Source organism: Giraffa tippelskirchi, chromosome 11 (genome assembly GCF_054371585.1).
Source record: "Giraffa tippelskirchi isolate mGirTip1 chromosome 11, T2T-mGirTip1v1.2.pri, whole genome shotgun sequence".
Classification (NCBI taxonomy): domain Eukaryota; kingdom Metazoa; phylum Chordata; class Mammalia; order Artiodactyla; family Giraffidae; genus Giraffa; species Giraffa tippelskirchi.
Genome location: NC_137285.1, coordinates 92,184,424 through 92,205,702, shown reverse-complemented (window position 1 = coordinate 92,205,702; position 21,279 = coordinate 92,184,424). Strand labels below are relative to the sequence as shown.

General features: G+C 43.1%; 1 protein-coding gene across 2 annotated transcripts in view; it reads left to right on the top strand.

Moving 5' to 3' along the window:
• The first annotated feature begins 15,710 nt into the window (after nt 1–15,710).
• Nucleotides 15,711–21,279, top strand: part of PIWIL4 (piwi like RNA-mediated gene silencing 4) — a 75,540-nt gene continuing 69,971 nt past the window's right edge. For both annotated transcript variants that reach the window (XR_014069172.1, XM_081543213.1), the window contains exon 1: nt 15,711–16,167. Coding sequence is in view for 1 of the 2 variants with exons in the window: in XM_081543213.1 (XP_081399339.1) it covers nt 16,126–16,167 (42 nt within the window). In the remaining variant the exon portion in view is untranslated. The remainder of the gene's footprint in view (nt 16,168–21,279) is intronic.

Sequence of the window (21,279 nt, the reverse complement as noted above, 5' to 3'; positions counted from 1 at the left end):
CTCTTCTGTGACCCTGTGGACTGTAGTCTGCCAGGCCCCTCTCCCCATGGATTTCCCAGGCAAGAATACTGCAGTATATTGCCATTTCCTCTGACCATTTCCTCTGATCCATTTCCTCTGGATCTTCCTGACCCAGGGATCAAATCTGCATTGGTAGGCAGATTCTTTACCACTGAGCCACTAGGGAAGCCCAATTTTAACAATAATAGCCAAATAATATGTTGCACATTTATAGCTATCATTTATATTACTTGAATTCTATATTGGAACCACCTTGCTAAATTGAAAAGATATTTGAAAGATAACAATTTGCCATTGTTATGCCAAAATTACATATGAAAATCACCTTGAAATTTTTAGGTTCTTCCCTTGTGAATAGTTAATTGATTGATTTATTCATTTTTGTCTTACTCATCTAAACCTAGCTCCATCCCCAATAATTATCTGAGCAAAGTATATTGTCTTTTTTCCCCCATCTCTGTCACTTCTTCTTTTCCTCAAAGCAGAGTAAGAAGTATTTCAGTCATATTCCAGTTGTTTGTTATACTTGAGATTAAATCTGGGCCTATAGAACCATGATCAAATTGGAAGAGTATGTAGGAACGTTGGATAGTCTGATTTGCTTGTCATCTTGATATTGTGTAAACCGTGACACTAGAATTTCCTGAATGGTGCTGCCATATGGGTGATCTGTAGCCAATCAATGCTCAACTATGACCCCTCCAACCTGGTATATATTATCTTCTCCCACTATTATAGTCTAACTTAATCTGTATAAATTCTGTATCTGAAAACAAAGTGGTGGTGGGAAAACTAGAAATCCAAAATCAATCAGATTTATTAATGCGCAAGAAGTACAGGCACACGTTTCCGGGTCCCAGAGTGGAGAGCAGTCTCAGGTGTTCAGTTCACCATGTTCATCTGCATGCCTGAAGCCTAATGAAATTTAGTTAGTTCAGTTAATTCAGTCCAGTGATTTTCGTGGTACAGCAGTGCCAAGGCCACTCCAGGATCTAGAAACCAGATCTTGTGGTCAAGTTCATCATTCCCCAAATTTTCCTCATACTTCTTCAGACACAACTCGACCACCCCAAGCTCTTGACAACCACTAACCTGTTTTCTATTGCTACAGTTTGCTTTTCTAAAATATCATTAATGAAACTGAGCAGTATGTAGCCTTTCTATGTGGCTCCTTTTTCCTTAACATAATGCTTTTGAGACTCCTCAATATTATTGTATCTGTCAATAATTCCTTCCTTTTAATTGATGAATACAGGTTTTAATGTCCTAAGAAATAAGAAGAAACTATTGTTGTTGTTGTTTTTTTGCTGTCTTACTTACTTGGTTAAAGGCCTGGCAATTCTACATAATATACTGGAAAGGAAATGGCTTGATATTATTTCCGAGGAGACTAAAATGGCAAACGTGCCAGCTGTATGTGGTTTCATTTTTGGTTTTAAGTCAGTACTGCTGTTTGAGTCAGAATATGTAGGAAGACTCGAATGAAACCATCCCATACAAGTAAACAGGCAAGTCCTGTTATTCATTGATTGAGAAGGATTCATGTGATATTATGGTGATTAATTTATAGTAGCACCTGCAGCTTTGCTTTCTAGTTTTGTCTGTAAAGCAAATCGGTAAGACTGACCACAAAGATTCCTTTTTATTTCCACTTAGCTATGAATCTCTTTGAGTTTTCAGGCATGGACACTTTGTCTGTAAGAATTTCTGAGTTACAGTTTTAAATGAGCAACTATTTATCATGCTCCATCTATAACTGACCAGAAAACTCTAATTTAGATGCCATTTTGAAAGTTTCCCCTGCTCAAATTTATTTGCTCCTTTGTTTTAGTACTTTTCGATATTATATTTATTCTTTCTACCAGTCTGAACAGATAAGCTCCCCTTGAGGCCAAAAGAAATGAATGTCTGTACTCCTTACATATACCTTCTTCTATCTGAGAGTATTTAGTTGCCAGCAGTCCTCCAGAATGACTAATAAAATTCTAAACTTTTTTCATTATTTCATAATAAAATAATTGAAAGTATTTTGTAGCACTCAGAAATAGTCATATTCTCTTTTCCTTCAAAGATTTACCAAGTCTTTTATTGCCTAGTAAGTCTGTAAAGCATGTAGCATATACCATAAACCACAATTATTTAGACATTAGCTTTTGCAACCCTGCCATTCTGCTTGAAATTCCATCTGCATTCCTTTGGGATTATGGATATAATATCTTGCTTTATTTATTGAGCATACTAGTCTAGGACCTACACTCCAGACAGTGAGCCAGTTGAACTAAGCAAGATTTAAGTTTACTTCTGTGCGTTATAATACATGAGAATAAATGATTTTGTCTTATGTTAGTTTTCTGCTTTCTTAACAGCCAAAATCACTGAGTCATTTGGAAAACATAATTAAAGAGTTGGAATAAAACTGCTTTGTGGAAAAGTGTGAAGTGATCGGACAAAATAAACCAGAGAAGAAAAAGCTAAGGGGAGTTTTCTCATACTCTTCAAGCATCTTCAATCATGCAAAAAATATTCTTCCAAGTACTAGGACCTGATTAGTTGCTGGGGTTAAAGATGCCAACATACAAAGTTTCATTCTTCATGGTGGAATCATATGAAGGGAACATAAAATGAACAGGTAGCCAAACAGAATAATTTTCCATAATACATGAGGGGGTGCCCATTGTTCAGAGTGATATCCTGTTGTTTTTTTTTTTAATCTTTGCCTTGGCTGGAGTAAGAGAAAGCTAGTTCTACAACACAGGGTAAGAAAGAAGTTCCTTTCACAGGAAGAATACATGTATAGTGTTGTCCTAAATGAGAAGGGGAACACAGAGAAGATGAACTTTATTGAACCTGCTGTATGACCAGTTAAGCTGGTCCGCATACATTTCCCACACACATTATCCCATTTTACAATCACAACACTCCCTGGGGGTTGTTCAGTTGCTAAGTCGTGTCTGACTCTTTACAACCCCATGGACTGCAGCACACTAGGCTTCCCTGTCCTTTACTATCTCCAGGAGTTTGCTCAAACTCATGTTCATTGAGTCATTGATGCCATGCAACCATCTCATCCTCTGTCACCCCATGGGGGCTTACACATTTTTTTTAACTACAAGTTCATATTACTTTTTTTTTTTTAGATTTATTTATTTATTTTATTTTATTTTTGGCTGGGCCAGGTCTTCGTGGCTGCCTGAGGACTTTCTTTGGTTTTGGCAAGCGGGGGCTACCCTTCCTTTGGGTGTGCAGGCTTCTCATTTCGGGGTCTTCTCTGTTGCGGAGCCTGGGCTCTACGCCAGCAGGCTTCAGTAGTTGCTGCTCACGGGGCTCTAGGGTGCAGGCTCAGTAGGGGGGACACACGGGCTTAGTTGCTCCGCAGCATGTGTGATCTTTCTGGACCAGGGATCAAACAAGTGTTCCCTGCACTGGCGAGTGGATTCGTAACTGCTAGAAGACCAGGGAAGCCCTGGGGTTAACGTTTATGATCCTCATTATAGATGAGTAAGAGGCTGAGTTACCTGCTTAAGGTCACACAGTTTATCACTGCCGAGCTGGGGTTGATTCTCTTGAACTCCGAGGTCACTTGTTTCCACTAAGCACTACTTTGAAATGCAGGTGGATGGGATATTGCCATTTTCAATCTTAAATCTTCTGTATAGGATTGTTTAGGTAGTTTCTTACCCAAAAGTAAGGGAGAAGACTATATAGGTAGGTGGCTTTCATACCTTTTTACTTAGGAGCAGAATCTAATTTTTAAACATTTTATTTCACTTTTGTTTTCATGTATTTGGTGCTTACTTATTAGGTACATATATGTTGTTTTATCTTTTTGATCACTCTCTTTGTATCATTATAAAATGTTCCTTTTTATCCCCACTAGTATTTTTTTTGCAGTTTCTTTTGTCCAATATTAGCGTGGCCACCTCAGCTTTCTTATTATTGCCTTTTGCCTGATGTAGCTCAGATTTTAGATTTTGATTTTAATCTATTATTAATGGAATCTCAAGTGTGTCTACTGTAGGCAGGATAGTTGAATTTTGCTTTTAGTTAGCCTTCTGCACTTTGACTGACTTAGCTAATCATTTACAGTTAATGAGTTAATGTTTTTACTGGTAAAGTGGATTTATGATGCCATTTTACTTTTTGTTTTTTGTGTTTCTCATGTATTCCCTCCCTCTAATTTTCTTTTGCTGATTTTTTTTATTAAGTAAATATATTCTACTATAATTTTTAAGTATTTATTTAATGATCTTTCACTATGTTTGAGTTAGTTTCATAGTAGTTGCTCATGCTTTTATCATTTTTTTCCTGTAGGCATTTTCAATTTTGTGATTTTTTTATATCATGTGGTGGCTCAGCACTAAAGAATCTGCCTGCAATGCAGGAGACACAGGTTCAATCCCTGGATGGAGAAAATCCACTAGAAAAGGAAATGGCAACCCACTCCAGTATTCTTGCCTGGGACATCCTATGGTCAGAGGAGCCTGGCGGGCTACAGTCCATGGGATTGCGAGAGTTAGACATAACTTAGCGACTAAACCACCACCACCACATAATATATATTTGCATTAAATATTTATATAAAATCCTGCTTATGCTATGTTCTATGATTCCTAATTCCAATATTGAAGTTTTATGAGCTTCTTTTGACTACCTATTCTTTCTACTTGTCAATGGAAATTCTGTTAACTCTCAAGTTAAGAAGAAAAACCACATTTTATTTGAGCCACACTGACTATTATAACCTGGGAAACAGAGTCTCAGAAAGCTCTGAGAACCATTCCACTTGTTAGACATCAAAGGCATAATCATATTCATTATTGAGACAAAGGGTCATACTCACTACTGATGTTTTACATAAAGTTCACCAAGGATACGTGGTTCAGGTAAACATGTACAAAGTGAACAGCAGGTCACCATGACCCCCTTCAGAGCTGGGAAAAGCAGTATTCTTTTAAGAAGTTACATTGCTAGTGTCAGCAGGCACTCCCATCTTTGAGGGGCTCTGGTTAATGTGTAATGGAGATGCATGGTGTATATTAGGGAGGGAGAAGGCCCAACAAACAAATAGAATTTTATGTTAAATATTTTCTTGTCCTGCATTAAAATATATATAAATTGTATTTCATTTTACTGGTTTCCAATCACTGTCTTTTTTCCCGTGTGTTCTCCATACATTTCTTGCTATGAGTTGCTCTTTTTCCTGGTGCAATTATTTGGTAAATTCTTTGACACTTAGGTTAACTATAGATTTCTGTAGAGATTTTTTATTTCTTTCTTCCATTTTTTTGGGTCATTGCAAATCCAGGGCCATTATAACATAAAGTCAGGGCTTGAGGTTATTTTGGCCCAAAATAGTAAAGCAGATTCGGACTGCAAATCATAGGAGGGCTAGCCTATGGTTGCAAATCTCAAAACCAGTTGTTTGCTCTTTTCTTTTTTTTTTTTTTCTGCCTCAAAATGCACATTTTCTTAGAATACTCTTGTATTAGAAGATACGGCAGATTCTGTTTTGTTTCACCCTTACTCTGAGCATGTGAGGCTTGGATCCCCAGATTTTCAGCTAGAGGGTGTCTCATGTTCCCCATGTGGTTGACCTCCAGGCATCATTTCCTGTCTGTTACAGCTCATGAGCTTGAGAAAACAAAAGCTAAGATTTTTTCAGATTTGGCAAATGCCCTAAGGATAAAAACAACTTTTCTCTCTTTTCTATAACCACACAGATATTTTTGGTCTAAATGATTACTCTCTTGATTGTTTTCTTGATTGTATTCTTCTGGATGTTTTTATAGTTTGTCTATTATTTCTAGTCATTTTTAGTGGAAGAGACAGCTTTAAAACCTAACCGATCATGTAACTGGAAACGGAGCCCAAGTTAACCTTTTTTTTTTTTCATTTCTGCTATTTATCTTGCATCAGGATATAAGTACTGAAATACAAATCTGCCTAAACCAATGCTGCTGTGTGTTCTGCAAGCCAGTGCTGGTTTGTGAACTGTTTATTATCAGCCGACAGTAAGGTACACACAAGTACTGGAAGGAAGTGAGGATAAGCTAGTGAACTTCTACCTTATTTGTCCCAGATTGATAATTGCCGAGATAAAGATGAGCATTTATATCATGTCATTGAATCTGCTAAAAAGGTTGTTTATTAGCTCTTCACAGACCGGAGATTGAGCAGCATGGTGTCTAAACTAGGATGGTTTTTTTGACTTTTGCTGGAATCACATAAAAACTGATAAATGTTACAGATACTCTTCCCAGAAATATGTGCATGTAAAAATATAAAATTTAATATGAAATCTCTCTCTCTCTCTCTCTCTCTATATATATATATATACATACTTCCTCAGTGGCTCAGATGGTAAAAAATCTGCCTGCAATGCAGGAGACCCGGGTTCAATCCCTGGATCAGGGAGATCCCCTGGCTAAGAGAATGGTTACCCACTCCAGTATTCTTGCCTGGAGAATTCCATGGGCAGAGGAGCCTGGCAGCCTATACTGTCCATGGTGTCACAGAGTCAGACATGACTGATATCTGAAGTATTATAGATCTTAGTTTTTTAATTCTAACAGGGGACAAGGTGCAAAAGAAGATTTTGAGTAATCATTTCATCATTGCACAGTGTCTGTCCACTCATTTGTGAATATAAACTGCAGAAGCCAATGGTGGACCCCATAACAGACTATCAGGAAAATACGTTGAAAGATGTCATTTATTAGTCACTTGTTCATCCAACCAAATCCCTCATCCCCAGGACCTGTACCCTCTTTCCACACTGGAGAATTTCATACTTGCACACTTCAAGAGTCTTGGTAGGAGGCAGAGACCACTTCCTGGCATAAGAGAGGAAAACTCACTTTCCCAAGTGTTCTTGCAGATGCGCAGGACAAGAAGCTCTCCCAGGCAGGTGACCACATGCTAGTTCTCTGGCTCAGGACTTGATGACAGACAGGTTGGGACAGTGCAGAATGCATTTGGCACAGGTGACAGGAGTGGCAGTAGTGTTATCCAGTTGCCAGGAGCAACAGAGACAGCAGTCCTAGGGCCAGGGTGCAGTGTCCAGCATCAGGGGAGTCAGTGGTATGAACACGGGCATCTGGGCCTAACAGGGGGCAGTGGTGCCTTTGTGGGACCCAACCTGGGGTGAGATTTTTGATCTGGTTCTTAGCTATGTAGACTTAAGACTGTTTTATGACTTTCCCTGAAATAAAACAAGGCCCAAATTCATATGTGTGTGTATATATATATATATATATATATATATATATGTGTGTGCATATATATATATATACACATCTCTGAAGAAGGAAATGACAACCCACTCCAGTGTTCTTGCCTGGACAATCCCATGGACAGAGGAGCCTGGCGGGCTACAGTCCATGGGGTCACAAGAGTCGGACATGACTTAGCGACTAAACCACCACCTTATATATACACACATATATATTTTCACTTATGCTTCAATTAGAACAATTTGGAATCCATTGTTCACACAAGAAGTGAGAAATTCATGTAAGGAATAGTCTCAGAGAGCAAGGATTCTGAGATTTTTTTCCCCGGATTTATTGAGATATAACATTGTGTAACTTCAAGATGTATAACCTGTTGCTTTTTTTTTTTTTTGGAGGACAATTGCTTTACAGTGTGGTGGTGGTCTCTGCTGTACATCATCACCAATCAGTCTTAATTATATATATATATATATATCCCCTCCTTCTTGAGCCTTTCTCCCTTGACCAAAGAAGATATACAGAGAGCCATTAAACACATGAAAAGATGCTCAACATCGCTTATTATTAGAGAAATTCAAATCAAAACTACAATGAGGTATCACCTCGCCCCAATCAGAATGCACGTGTGCTAAGTCACTTCAGTTGTGTCTGACTCTTTACGACCCTATGGACCACAGCCCGCCAGGCTCCTCTGTCCATGGGATTCTCCAGGCAACAACTGATAAGATGTAAAATATAAAAAATATAAAATAAATAAAAATATAAAAATATTTTACATTAAAAAATATAAAAACATCAGGATCTTTTCGACCCAAGGATCGAAACTGCATCTCTTGTATTTCCTGCATTGGCAGGCAGGTTCTTTATCACTAGTGCCACCTAATCAGAATAGCCCCTAATCAGAAGTCCCCAGTCAGAATGGCCATCATCAAAAAAACTACAAACAATAAGTACAGGAGAGGATGTGGAGAAAGGGGAATCCTCCTACACTGTTGGTGGGAATGTAACTCATACAACTTGTTGCTTTGATACACTTACATTTTGGAAAATGACTACCACCATCAGTTCAGTTCAGTTCAGTTGCTCAGTTGTGTCCAACTCTTTGCGACCCCATGAACCACAGCACGCCAGGCCTCCCTGTCCATCACCAACTCCCGGAGTTTACCCAAACCCATGTCCATCGAGTCGTTGATGCCATCCAGCCATCTCATCCTCTGTCATCCCCTTCTCCTCCTGCCCCCAATCCTTCCCAGCATCAGGGTCTTTTCCAATGAGTCAACTCTTTGCATGAGGTGGCCAGAGTATTGGAGTTTCAGCTTCAACATCAGTCCTTCCAATGAACAGCCAGGACTGATCTCCTTTAGGATGGACTGGTTGGGTCTCCTTGCAGTCCAAGGGACTCTCAAGAGTCTTCACCAACCCTACAGTTCAAAAGCATCAATTCTTCGGCACTCAGCTTTCTTTATACTCCAACTCTCACATTCATACATGACCACTGGAAAAACCATAGTCTTGACTAGATGGACCTTTGTTGACAAAGTAATGTCTCTGCTTTTTAATATGCTATCTAGGTTGGTCATAACCTTCCTTCCAAGGAGTAAGCATCTTTTAATTTCATGGCTGCAATCACCATCTGCAGTGATTTTGGAGCCCAAAAATATAAAGTCTGACACTGTTTCCACTGTTTCCCCATCCATTTCCCATGAAGTGATGGGACCAGATGCCATAATCTTAGTTTTCTGAATGTTGAGCTTTAAGCCAACTTTTTCACTCTCCTCTCTCACTTTCATCAAGAGGCTTTTTAGTTCCTCTTCACTTTCTGCCATAAGGGTGATGTCATCTGCATATCTGAGGTTATTGATATTTCTCCAGCAATCATGATTCCAGCTGTGCTTCATCAAGCCCAGCATTTCTCATGATGTACTCTGCATACAAGTTAAATAAGCATGGTGACAATATACAGCCTTGATGTATTCCTTTTCCTGTTTAGAACCAGTCTGTTGTTCATGTCCAGTTCTAACTGTTGCTTCCTGACCTGCATACAGGTTTCTCAAGAGGCAGGTCAGGTGGTCTGGTATTCCTATCTCTTTCAGAATTTTCCACAGTTTATTGTGATCCACACAGTCAAAGGCTTTGGCATAGTCAGTAAAGCAGAAATAGATGTTTTTCTGGAACTCTCTTGCTTTTTCTATGATCCAATGGATGTTGGCAATTTGATCTCTGGTTCTTCTGCCTTTTCTAAATCCAGGTTATATATATGGAAGTTCCTGGTTCATATACAGTTAAAGCTTAGCTTGAAGGATTTTGAGCATTACATTTCTAGGATGTGAAATGAGTGCAATTGTGTGGTAGTTTGAACATTCTTTGTTGTGGTCCACACAAAGGCTTTGGCATAGTCAATAAAGCAGAAGTAGATGTTTTTCTGGAACTCTCTTGCTTTTTCAATGATTCAGCGGATGTTGGCAATTTGATCTCTGGTTCCTCTGCCTTTTCTAAATCCAGCTTGAACATCTGTAAGTTCACAGTTCAGGTATTGCTAAAGCCTGGCTTGGAGAATTTTGAGCATTACTTTACTAGCGTGTGAGATGAGTACAATTGTGTGGTAGTTTGAGCATTCTTTGTCATTGCCTTTCTTTGGGATTGGGATGAAAACTGACTACTACCATGGCACTAGCTAAAACATGTCTCATGTTACATTATCACCATTTCTTTTTTTGTGGGGAGCACATTTAAGATCTAAACTCTTAGCAACTCAAGACTTAGCTTAAGATTTTCTTTATGCTGTGCTGATAACCATTTCCTAAATCTTCCACTTGCCTCTACTTCACAGTAGAGAAAACAACATACATCTTGTCTTTTTTTTCTCTAGAAAAAAAATTTCAGTGTGGATTTAAGACCCCTCCCTGCCCTGAGTGCTCTCTGATCTTTGAGCTCCCTGGATCCCAATCTGGCTGGATTACCTGTGGGTTTATTACAAAACATTCACACTTGTCCTCAGACCCCCTATCCTAGAATGTAGGGCATGCAGTCAGGAACACATAATTCAACAAGCCCTACATAGAAGGCTGATGCACAGCCATGTGGGAATTCTGGTCTACGTTCTTGCTTCTAAATGTGTGATCTGAAGACCAGCAGCATCAGCATCTTGTTATAAATTCAGAATCTCATGCTCTGCTTTAGACTATCTAGATCTTAATAAGATGTCCAGGAGATTCTGGTGCACAGTAACATTTGGGACTCCCTGTCGTCATGCCTTCAGATGTGATATCAGAACTCTGCAGTCTGCTTTTGGTGTGTGGTCTGATCAGATCCCTTAGCACAGGCCAGGGGAGTTCCAGGGTTCAGCCCTGTTCCTTTCTCTTCTATAGTCATTACTCCCTTGGTTAACCTCATCCATTCTCAAGGCTTTTTTTTGAAAGTCAAGGTTAATTTATTTCAGCTTATTAAATTCAATGGAATTTTGCTTATTTCCTACCAAGACTGTATATGAAGATGAAGCTAGAATCAAACTTAGCTTGCTTTTCTTTCTCCATCTTATTATTGTGGACGGTTAAAACCTTTAGAAAACTTGCAATAGTACAATAAATACCAATGTGTCTTCATCTGGATATAACAGATGTTAACATTTTGGCAAGTTTGCTTCTCTCTCTCAGCTTTTCTTTCTCTCCCTTCTCAAGGCTTTAAATATCATTTACATGGTATCACCTCCCAGATTTATTTCTCCGGCCGGGATATCTGCCTAAACTCTTGTATCCAACTGCTAACCTCACTTGTATTTTCTAATAGATTCCTTAGTTTCAGGGCTTCCCTGGTGGCTCAGATGGTAAAGAGTCTGCTTGCAATTCAGGAGACCCAGGTTTGATCCCTAGGTATGGAAGACCCCCTTGGAGCAGGGCATGGCATGACAACCCACTCCAGTATTCTTGCCTGGAGAATTCTGGTGGACAGAGAAACCTGGAGGGTTACAGTCCATGGGGTTGCATAGGGTCAAAATGACTGAGTGACTATCACATCTTTGCTTCAACTTTACTAAATTAGATGCCTATGATGTCACCATTTCCACAGAAATCCTCCTATATTTCTACTCACATTGTCTGAATCTTTGAGTGTCCTCCTTGATTCTTCCTTCTCAGATTTAATCCATCAGGAGATGCTGTAAAGTCCATCTTTAAATATATCCAGAGTTCAATCACCTTCTGTTATTTTCCCTGCTCACATCCCAGACAGGCAACCAATATCTCCAGTCTGGACACTGCATCCTACAGTTTCCTCTGCAGGTCACTTGTTGGGGTCCTTTAATGGACCAGAACCTGGTGGTACGGAGGCAACGATAAGAAAGTAAAGGAAGGAAAGAAGGAAAGAGGCTGATATTCTCTGGTTTACACAGAGTGTCAGTATAACTCTAAGACAAAGAGTTAGCACTGTCTACGTAGGCTCAGGGTGCCCTCTCCAGGAGGTCTTGAAAGCCTGGGCAAGTAAGTAGACACAGCGGACCGCTGTGCTCCATAGAAGCAGCCTGAAGGAGAGAGAGAGAGAAATGAAGAAAGACAGGGGGACCAATATTCTGATGGAACAAGGGTGTTTATTCAACATATTGTGGGGATATATATACTGTCTTACAAGATAGCTTTTTCAGCAGAGATAGGGATCAAAAATCTTACAAATCATCCAGGAAGACATAAGGCTCAAAGAAGGGATTGTAAATAATCACTTTACATATCAGAAAGGAAGAGGGTCGTAAATAGTTACTTTTCACTGTATGGAAAGGCTAATGAAGGAGATGCATAAATTCCTTGTTCCCCGGGCCAGCTTGCCGGCCCCTCTCACACCTGCGTTCAGGAGCTAATAAGGAACAGAGGATTTATGCAAGACTGAAAACAGCACACAGGAAGCCTCCTGTTAAATGCTCTCTGACAGTCACTCACCCTTCACCTGTCCGTTCTGTGCAGTGGCCAGGCTACTGCTTCTAAAGAGAAGTCGTACCAGATCTGTCTTCTGTTCCAAACTATCTTGTAACTTCATGTCTTACTCAGAGAAAAGTCGAAATCTTTCTAGTATCATTGAATCCTACGTGATCCAGACATTGGACCTCACCTCTGTTCCTCTCTGCTCTGGCCACTTGAGCCTCCTCGCTCTTCTTGAACACACAGACTCACTCCTGCGCTAGTGCATTTGCACTGGAGATTTCTCCTGTCTGGAGAGAACTTCCCCTAGATATCCTCTTGGACAGTTCATGTCCTTCAAATCTTTTCTCAGTGGTCATCTTCTCAATGAGAACCACACTGACCACACCAGCAAAACAGCTAGCTACGCTGTTCCCACACATTTACACTAAGTCACTTTCCTCAAAACACTACACAACCTCTAACATAAATACTTCCCCATTTACTATGCTTATGGTATAGCCTGCCTCTTACCAATAGAACATGCCCCACAAGGTCAGCAATGTTTTTATGTTTTTAGTTCACTGAGGTTTCCTAGATGCAAAAAATACTATGTCCTATATCTGACCCACAATGAATACCAGTTGAATGAATGATTAGGGTAGAGCACCTCCCTAGCCTAGAGATAATATCTTTGTTAATGTAGCCTTAGGCCAAATACTGTCCTGAGGCAGCTCGACAGCACAGCAGCCACTCACACTGACATCAGTGCCACCTGTACTTCTCTCACAAGTGCTGCCTTCCCCTCCCTCCAGCAAGCACCTCCCTCCCACACCAACCCTCCTGCACAGTACAGCACACAGTTATATTCATTTATATTTCTCTGTTCAGAAAAGACAAGCCTGGGCTTGTAGGTCCCATTTTCTGACCAACTGTGAATCAAAATCAGATGCAATAAATCCAAGAGTTTGCACTGGAGCCAGAAATCAGATTACTAGAGCTAAGGCAGAGAGAAGGTGCAGGTTGCAGAGAAGATAGAAACCCGAGAGGAATTTAATTAAGATGAGAAACTATCAGATCTCTATGCTCACTTCAGAATCTTGTCTTACAAAATACATTGGTAAAGAATGGGAAGAAAAATCCGGGGAACACCCCTAGAAAAAAAGCAAGAGTCGGATTAGTCTGGAATTCATTTCAGTCCCACAGAGATACCTGTGTGCAGGGGCTGCCCTGAGACTTGTGGGGACCATGACAGGCAAAATGAGTCCTGCTTCTGTCAGAGAGACGGGAGACCCAGAGGAGAAAGAGACCCAAACTCCAAACACGAAAAACAACAGGCATAATCCAAAGAAACACTGCAGAAGAAAAATATGAACACACAAAAGATGGGAGTCGAGGGCAGGACCCAGGCCTGAACCTAGGCTGACCCAGCTACACAAAGCCCTCACTGCCCATGGTCCTGGAAACAGGACAGGGCCCAGGTAATGTTCAAGTCCCTGTGACCATAGGTGCTAGTGGGACAAGGCTCTACTGAAGGGATAAGGACAAAGGAGCAGAGAAGATGAGCCAGCTGAGAAGTGACCACACCCAAGCCCAGGATACACTGGGCATTGACTAGGCACTCCTGCCCATCCTGAGAATGTTCAGGACAATTGGTTTAGAAGGAAGAAGCAGAAAACCCAGATATCAGCCTGGACTGGGCAATCTGGGTTAATCTTCAGCTCCTTGGAAAGTCCTCAGATTAAAGTGAGAGCCCATGGTAGGAGGCCCCAGGTCTCTAAGAAAGAATACAGACTGCTGGTCCTGGTCTGGGTAGAGGATGAATGACTTAGAAATGCTGGAATGAGGCCTCCAAAGGCATTCTCTGGTGGAGAATAGGCCTTGAGAAAGAAAGTCCTGGTTCCCAAGCCAGCTTCTAGGGTTAAAAGGAACCTCTGATCAGTCGTTTCAGGGATCATCTCTCCCTCCATCCTGAGAGACTGTATTCCTTAATAGTCCTTTAAAGAAGGCCAATGTCAAAAATTATATTGTATTTTTGTTGTTGTTGTTGTTGTTGAGTGGCTAAGTGGTGTCTGACTCTTTTGAGACCCCATGGATGGTAGCCTGCCAAGCTCCTCTTTCCATGCGATTTCCCTGGCAAGAATACTGAAGTGGGTTGCCATTTCTTTCTCCAGGGGATCTTCCAGGGATCAAACAGTCTCCTGCTTGACAGGTAGATTCTTTACCTCTGAGCCACCCGGGAAGCCCCACTATTCTGTTTATACAACATCCTCAAAAAGACAAAACCATGGTGATGGAGAACAGATAAGCGGTTGCTAGGGATTGGGTGGAGAAGGCAATGGCATCCCACTCCAGTACTCTTGCCTGGAAAATCCCATGGATGGAGGAGCCTAGTAGGCTGCAGTCCATGGGGTCGCTAAGAGTCGGACACGACTGAGCGACTTCATTTTCACTTTTCACTTTCATGCATTGGAGAAGGAAATGGCAACCCACTCCAGTATTCTTGCCTGGAGAATCCCAGGGACGGCGGAGCTTGGTGGGCTGCCGTCTATGGGGTCGCACAGAGTCGGACACAACTGAAGCGACTTAGCAGCAGCAGCAGCAGCAGGGATTGGGTGGGGGAGGGTATGAATACAGAAGGGCAGCTGAGAGTGTTTCCGGGGTGAAGGAACTGCTCCATATTGGATTGTAGTGATAGTTGATCTATACATGTGTCAACATTTATGAAACTGTACAGCAGAAAGAGTCGATTTTAATGTATGAGAAATTAATTCTGGTATACCGAAGAATCCGCCTGCAATGCAGGTGACCCCCTCTCGATTCCAGGGTCAGGAAGATCTGCTGGAGAAGGGATAGGCTCCAGTATTCTTGGGCTTCCTTTGTGACACAGCTAGTAAAGAATCCGCCTGCAATGTGGGAGACCTGGGTTCGATCCCTGGGCTGGGAAGATCCCCGGGCGGAGGGAAAGGCTACCCATTCCAGTACTCTGGGCTCGAGAATTCCATGGACCATAGGATCACAGACAGTCGAACACGACTGAGCGACTTGCACTTTAATGTATGAGAAAAAAGAAAAAAAAAGGAAGGCGGGCCCTCTGGGCCAGTCACTTTCTGGTACAGAAGATGAAAGTCTAGACAGAGCGGAAGGATGGCTGTATTCTGACGCTGATTTCACTTTTCCCTCCTGTGGGAAGCTCGCGTTAGCCCAGAGGGAGGTCGAGGAGATCCGCTTCAGCGTCTCCTTCCAGTAGGTTTCTCCAGCTGTCTGGGGTACCACTCTACGCAGCATGGCCCCTCCAAATAGTTCCTGTGGCGCTCCGCCTCACCGGCTGCGTCTCGCTAGCGCAGGCGACACGAGCCACCCAGCCCTACGCGACCCCAGACTGCGCACTCTTTCGGGGCCAGGGAACGTCGCCGTCACAGGCAACGCATTCACTGTCCCCCGTGGAGGAGGTGTCTGTCAAACCGCCTCCACCAATCCCCTGCAGTCTCTGAGGGCATGGCCAGGCCCATCTGCCAGCCACGCCCACATAGTACCGCCCTCCTAGCCCCTCCCCGACACCAGCCCCGCCCCCGGCGCGGGGTCTTGGCTCTGACTGAAGGAAATGGCAACCCACTCCAGTGTTCTTGCCTGGAGAATCCCAGGGACGGCGGAGCCTGGTGGGCTGCCGTCTATGGGGTCGCACAGAGTCGGACACGACTGAAATGACTTAGCAGCAGCAGCAGAACTGTGTTCTGAAAAGGAAACCTAGGCGGCGACGCCCAGGGCCCCTCCCGCGGGGACGGGGATCGTGTCCTGCAGCCTGGCCGTAACCTCCTCCGCCAGCTTCGCTCCGGCTGTCGGAGCCGCGCGGGTGTTCAGGCACCTCGTGAAGTACGAGGGCTCCCCGCGACCGGCCGAGGTCCGCAGGACCCCCGGAGTGGAGGAGAGAGTGACGGGAAAGGGGAAAGGGACAGCGGGCCAGAGAGAGGCCGGAGCTGCAGGGGTGGATGCGAGGAGGGGCCGGGGCACGAGGCAGGGCCGCGGTGCAGGTAGGCGGAGGGTCTGAGCGGGGGTTGGGGGAGGTCGAGGAGAGGCTTTTCCGGGGGTCCTCAGCTCTGGCTCAGTGGTCCCTTAGCTTTTCCCCCCAAATTTCCTTTCTCTCCTGGTCCTGCACTCGCTTCCCAGGTCTGCTGACCACCCCCCCTCCACAGGGCAAGCAATTGGAAAGGTTGGGACGCCGTAATCGGGATCCTGGGGGTCTGGGGAGAATCAGTCCTGGCTGGTGCGGACTTTTAACCAGGACCCTCGGTGACGCTGGGCTTCCCTGGTGGCTCAGTCGGTAAAGAATCCGCCTTCAGTGCAAGAGGCCCAGGTGTGATACCTGGGAGGGGAAGATTCCCCTGGAGAAGTGTCCCTGCCTGGAGAATTCCATGGACAGAGGAGCCTGGCGGAGTCACAGTCCACCGGGTCACAAAGTCAGACGCGACTGAGCGACCAACACTTTTGGTGACCCGGATTGACAGCCCCGGAAATGGGACAGGCATTGGGAATTAAGACCTGGGGCAAAGGGGTGAGTACTCTAGCAGGAGGAGCTGACACAGGTTGTGAGAGGAAGAAATGAGACTCCTGGGAGACAGGGACACCGCAGCACTGAGCTTGCTCTATCGGAAACACCTCTCGGGAAGCCTGGGACCGGACGCCCACACCAGGGGGGCCTGGGGCTCTGCCCTGAGCCCTCTCCTCCTGTCTGAAACATTCTTTGTCACACTGTCCCCCTGAGTCCTGCCCCAGGAACCGACTCATTCTGAAAACATGTTGGTTCAATATTATCTATATAGTCTTAGAATTAGTGCAAGAGTGTTAGTCACTCAGTCGTGTATGACTCTTTGTGACCCCGTGGACTGTAGCCTGCCCTCCAGGATCCTCTGTCCATGGGATTTTCCAGGCACGAATACTGGAGTGGATTTCCGTTCCCTTCTCCAAGAATTAGTGAGAACCCTAAGGATAATTTTTTTTTTAATTTTATTGAAATATAGTTGATTTTCAGGTGTACAGTAAAGTGATTCCAACATGCATACACATATATTCATTCTTTTTTAGATTCTTTTCTCATATAGGTTATCACAAATTGAGTCGAGTTTCCTATGCTACACAGTAGGTCCTTGTTGGTTTTCTATCTTTCCAAGCTCCTGATTTACCCCTCCTCCCTGTTTCCCCTTTGGTAACCATAAATTTTGTTTTTGATATCTGTAAGTCTGTTTCTGTTTTGTAAGTAAGTTCCTTTGTAACATTTTTAAAAATTAGATTCCACCTTTGAGTGATATCACATGATATTTGTCTTTCTCTCTCTGACTTACTTCACTTGGTATGATCATCTCGAGGTCCATCCATATTAAAGCAGGTGGCATTATTTCATTCTTTTTATGGCTGAATAATATTCCATTGTATATATGTACCACACCATTTTTTTTCTTTTTTTGGTCATGAGTAGCAGCTTGTTCAAACCTGTGATCCCTAAAGTGGAAATGCAGAGCCCTAACCACTGGACAACCAGGGAATTCCCAGTACATCTTTATCCATTCCTCCATCGATAGACATTCAGGTTGTTTCCATGTCCTGGCCATTGTAAATAGAGATGCAATGAACTACATGGGGTGCTACATGGGGTGCATATACCTTTTCTATTATGGTTTCTCCATATATCCAGGAATGGGATTGCTGGATGATATGGTAATACCCAAGGATAATTCCATTTATGTAGGTTTTATCAAGCAATATTTACCATACTAGGATTAAAATAAGTTTTTTTTAATTTTGTCAGTTTATTTAGAATAGTGTTAATAACCCATTACGTGTTTTTTTGAGAGATCTATTCTTTATTGTAATATTTGTAATAAAACATAATTGTAGGGACTTCCCTGGAGGTCCAGTGGTTAAGACTCCCAGCTTCCATTACAGAGGACATGGGTTGGATCCTTGGTTGGGGAACTAAGATCCCGCAAACTGCAAGGCACAGCTACGAAATAAAATAAAGGTGTATTTAAAAAAAAAATTGTGGGACTTCCCTGGTGGTCCAGTGGTTAAGAATCTGCCTGCCACTTCAGAGAATATGGGTTTGATCTCTGGTCCAGGAACTAAAATTCCACATACCATGGGGCAGCTAGGCATGTGTGTTGCAACTACTGAAGCCCGGGTGCCCTAGAGCCCGTGCTTTATAACAAGAAAACCCACCAGAACAAGATGCCTGTGTACGACAGCTAAAGAGTAGCCCTCATTTGCCACAACCAGAGAAACTCTGGGGGCAGCAATGAAGAGCCTAGGAGCTGCAACGAAGATCCAGCACAGCCAAAAATAGTAATAATGACAATTGCATTTAACTCAACTACCTTTTGTGATATAACTGATGGTGTAATTGTAATAATTTAGGTGAGCTATTGTTTATGCTTCTCCCTTATGAATGCTGGGCAAAAAGAGTAGAGAATATTTGCAATAAATATATTCTGAAGGAAAAGCAAAGATATGACAATTAGGCTTCTGGTGTCAGCTGACTACTTTGATATTTGCTGCCCTGTTGATCCAAAAAGTGGTATTTTGCAAATACTTTTCTGACTACATTAAGCATGTCCCAGGTATACAGTGGGAATCAGTTATAAAACCATCAGTAAATATTCATTTCTAGTACTTTGACACTGATTTTTCTCTCTCTTTTTTTTGTAATAACCTCCTATTTCTTTAACATTTTCATCTCCTCTCCATAGCTAGTTGCCTTCTGACTTTGCCTGTGGGTAGTAGACACTATTCCAGGTTTTTGTAAAATACATTTCTTTTTTAGCTGAACAGTTGTCAATTCTTTGAACTTATTCAGTGATTGATTCATAAATTCAGGAGAGCTTGTGGAACTATACTTACTTTTACTCTCTCTATTTACCATTCCCTCCTTTCAGATAGGAGTTCTAACTGGAAGAGTGCAGTTAAATGTGACTCAGATTGCAGTTTCTCTCACTGTGCCCATGGCAGAGATTTCTCATTGATTCTGTGTCATGGATCGTGAGTCAAATCACAAACTCATACTGTTCTCATGGTAGTGCACCAGGAATCTACAATCAGTCATTAAAAATCATTTTGCCATTTTTGCTTTGAAATAAAAGAATGATAAACATTTTTTGTGTTGCTACTGTACGTTAAATAATCTTATTGAAGTTTTGTGTATATTATCTCTAATTCTCACAATAACTATACAAGATACATTGTAATATTCCACCCTTCAGTTATGGAAATTGAAGCTCTGTGGTTTAAGTAACTGAACTCTAAAATGACTCTTTGTTGTTCAGTGGCTAAGTCGGGTCTGACTCTTTGCAGCTCCATGGACTGTGGTACGCCAGGCTTCCCTGACCATCACTGTCTCCCAGAGTTTGCTCACACTCTGAGTCAATGATGCCAAATGAAATTGAAAATGACTCTACCTGACCCTAAAATCCCTCTTGTTCCAATAAGCAAACCAGTTTGTTTTAAAGGGCCAGGTTTGGGGCAGCTGTGGGCTCAGGGGTTCTTAAGCAGTATGTCTGCTGATGGGCAGAGCTATATCTCCACCTGGCTAGTTGCTTGGCTGGAGGCATCCTAGTACTGGTGCCAGCAGGCTGGTAAGGGTTGGGGGTGGATCCCCCCCAATAAGGGGGAAGAGGATTCCAAAATGGCTAGGCAGAGGATTCCAAAATGGCACTTGTCAGCACCAGTATCCACATGGTAGAAAAAGCACCCCCAAAATGGCTGTTGCCAGTGTCTGTATCCCCAGGATGAGTTCCAGTTGCTTCCTGCCTCTCTAGGAGGCTTCCCAAGATCAGAAGGTGGATCTGTGTGTGTGTGTGTGCACTCAGTCGCATCCGAATCTTTGCGACCCCATGGACTGTAGCCCGCCAGGCTCCTCTGAGCATGGGATTTTCCAGGCAAGACTACTGGAATGGGTTGACATTTCCTCCTCTAGGGGATCTTCCTGACCCAGGGATCGAAACTGTGTCTCTTGCTTCTCCTGCACTGGCAGGAGAAGTGGTGGATTCTCTACCACTGCACCACCTGGGAAGCCCTATGGTGACCTGACCCAGGTTCATTTCAAATTACTGCTTCTGTACTAGGTCCCGGAGCTGTGAGATTTGATGTGTGCTCTTTAACAGTAGATTTTCTATTTCCCACAGCCTTATGGATTGCCCTAAATAAGCCCTGCTTGCCTTAAAAACCAAACGTTTTGGGGTCTCTTCTTCCTGGTGCAAGATCCCCAGGCTGGGGAGCCCGATGAGGTGCTTGGACTCCTTGCTACTTGGGAAGAATCTCTAAAGTTGTAATTATCCTCCCATTTGTGGGTCACTGGGGTGGCTCAGATGGTAAAGAAACTGCCTGCAATGCAGGAGACCAGGGTTTGATCCCTGGGTGGGGAATATCCCTGGAGAAGGGGATGGCAGCCCATTCCAGTATTCTTGCCTGGAGACTTCCATGGACAGAGGAGCCTGGCGGGTTACAGTCCATGGGATCCCAAAGAGTCGGGCATGACTGTATCATGACTCTACTCCACCTACCCGTCTTGTTGGGGTTCCTTCTTTATATTTTTAGTTGTAGAAGACCCTTTCTGCTTGTTCTGCCCATCTTCTGGTTTTTCTTATCAATAGTTTCCCTGTAAATAGCTGTTGTTTTGGTGTGTCTGTGGGAGGAGGTGAGCTCAAGTCCTCTGACTCCACCACATTGGCCACTCCTCAACAGTGCTCCTTCTTGATGAATCTATTTGCAACAGGAGTTGGGCATTTCTGTGTTCTCCTTCTGGGCTGAGCAATGGGGTGATGGCCAGTTAGGAACTTTTCTTTCTTTGCTACCTTCCCCGTGAGTTCATGAACACAGGCTCTACTGGCCACCTGATCCAGGCTATCAAGGGGCATCATCCAGGGAAGTATGCTAACCTCTCCCCCACACACACACAACTGGGCACCAGATACATGTACCAGCTGCCCTCTGAGAGATATTGGGACTCAGGAGATGAGGAGGACTGTGACATAGGACTTGCCCTTTGAGGTCTCTGGATGGATTTACAGTCAGCCCTAAGATATGTGTTTCATTAGAAGCCTGGCCCTCAGGCCACAGCTGTACAGAAAGCCCAACAGGCCTCCGGGCTCCTTACT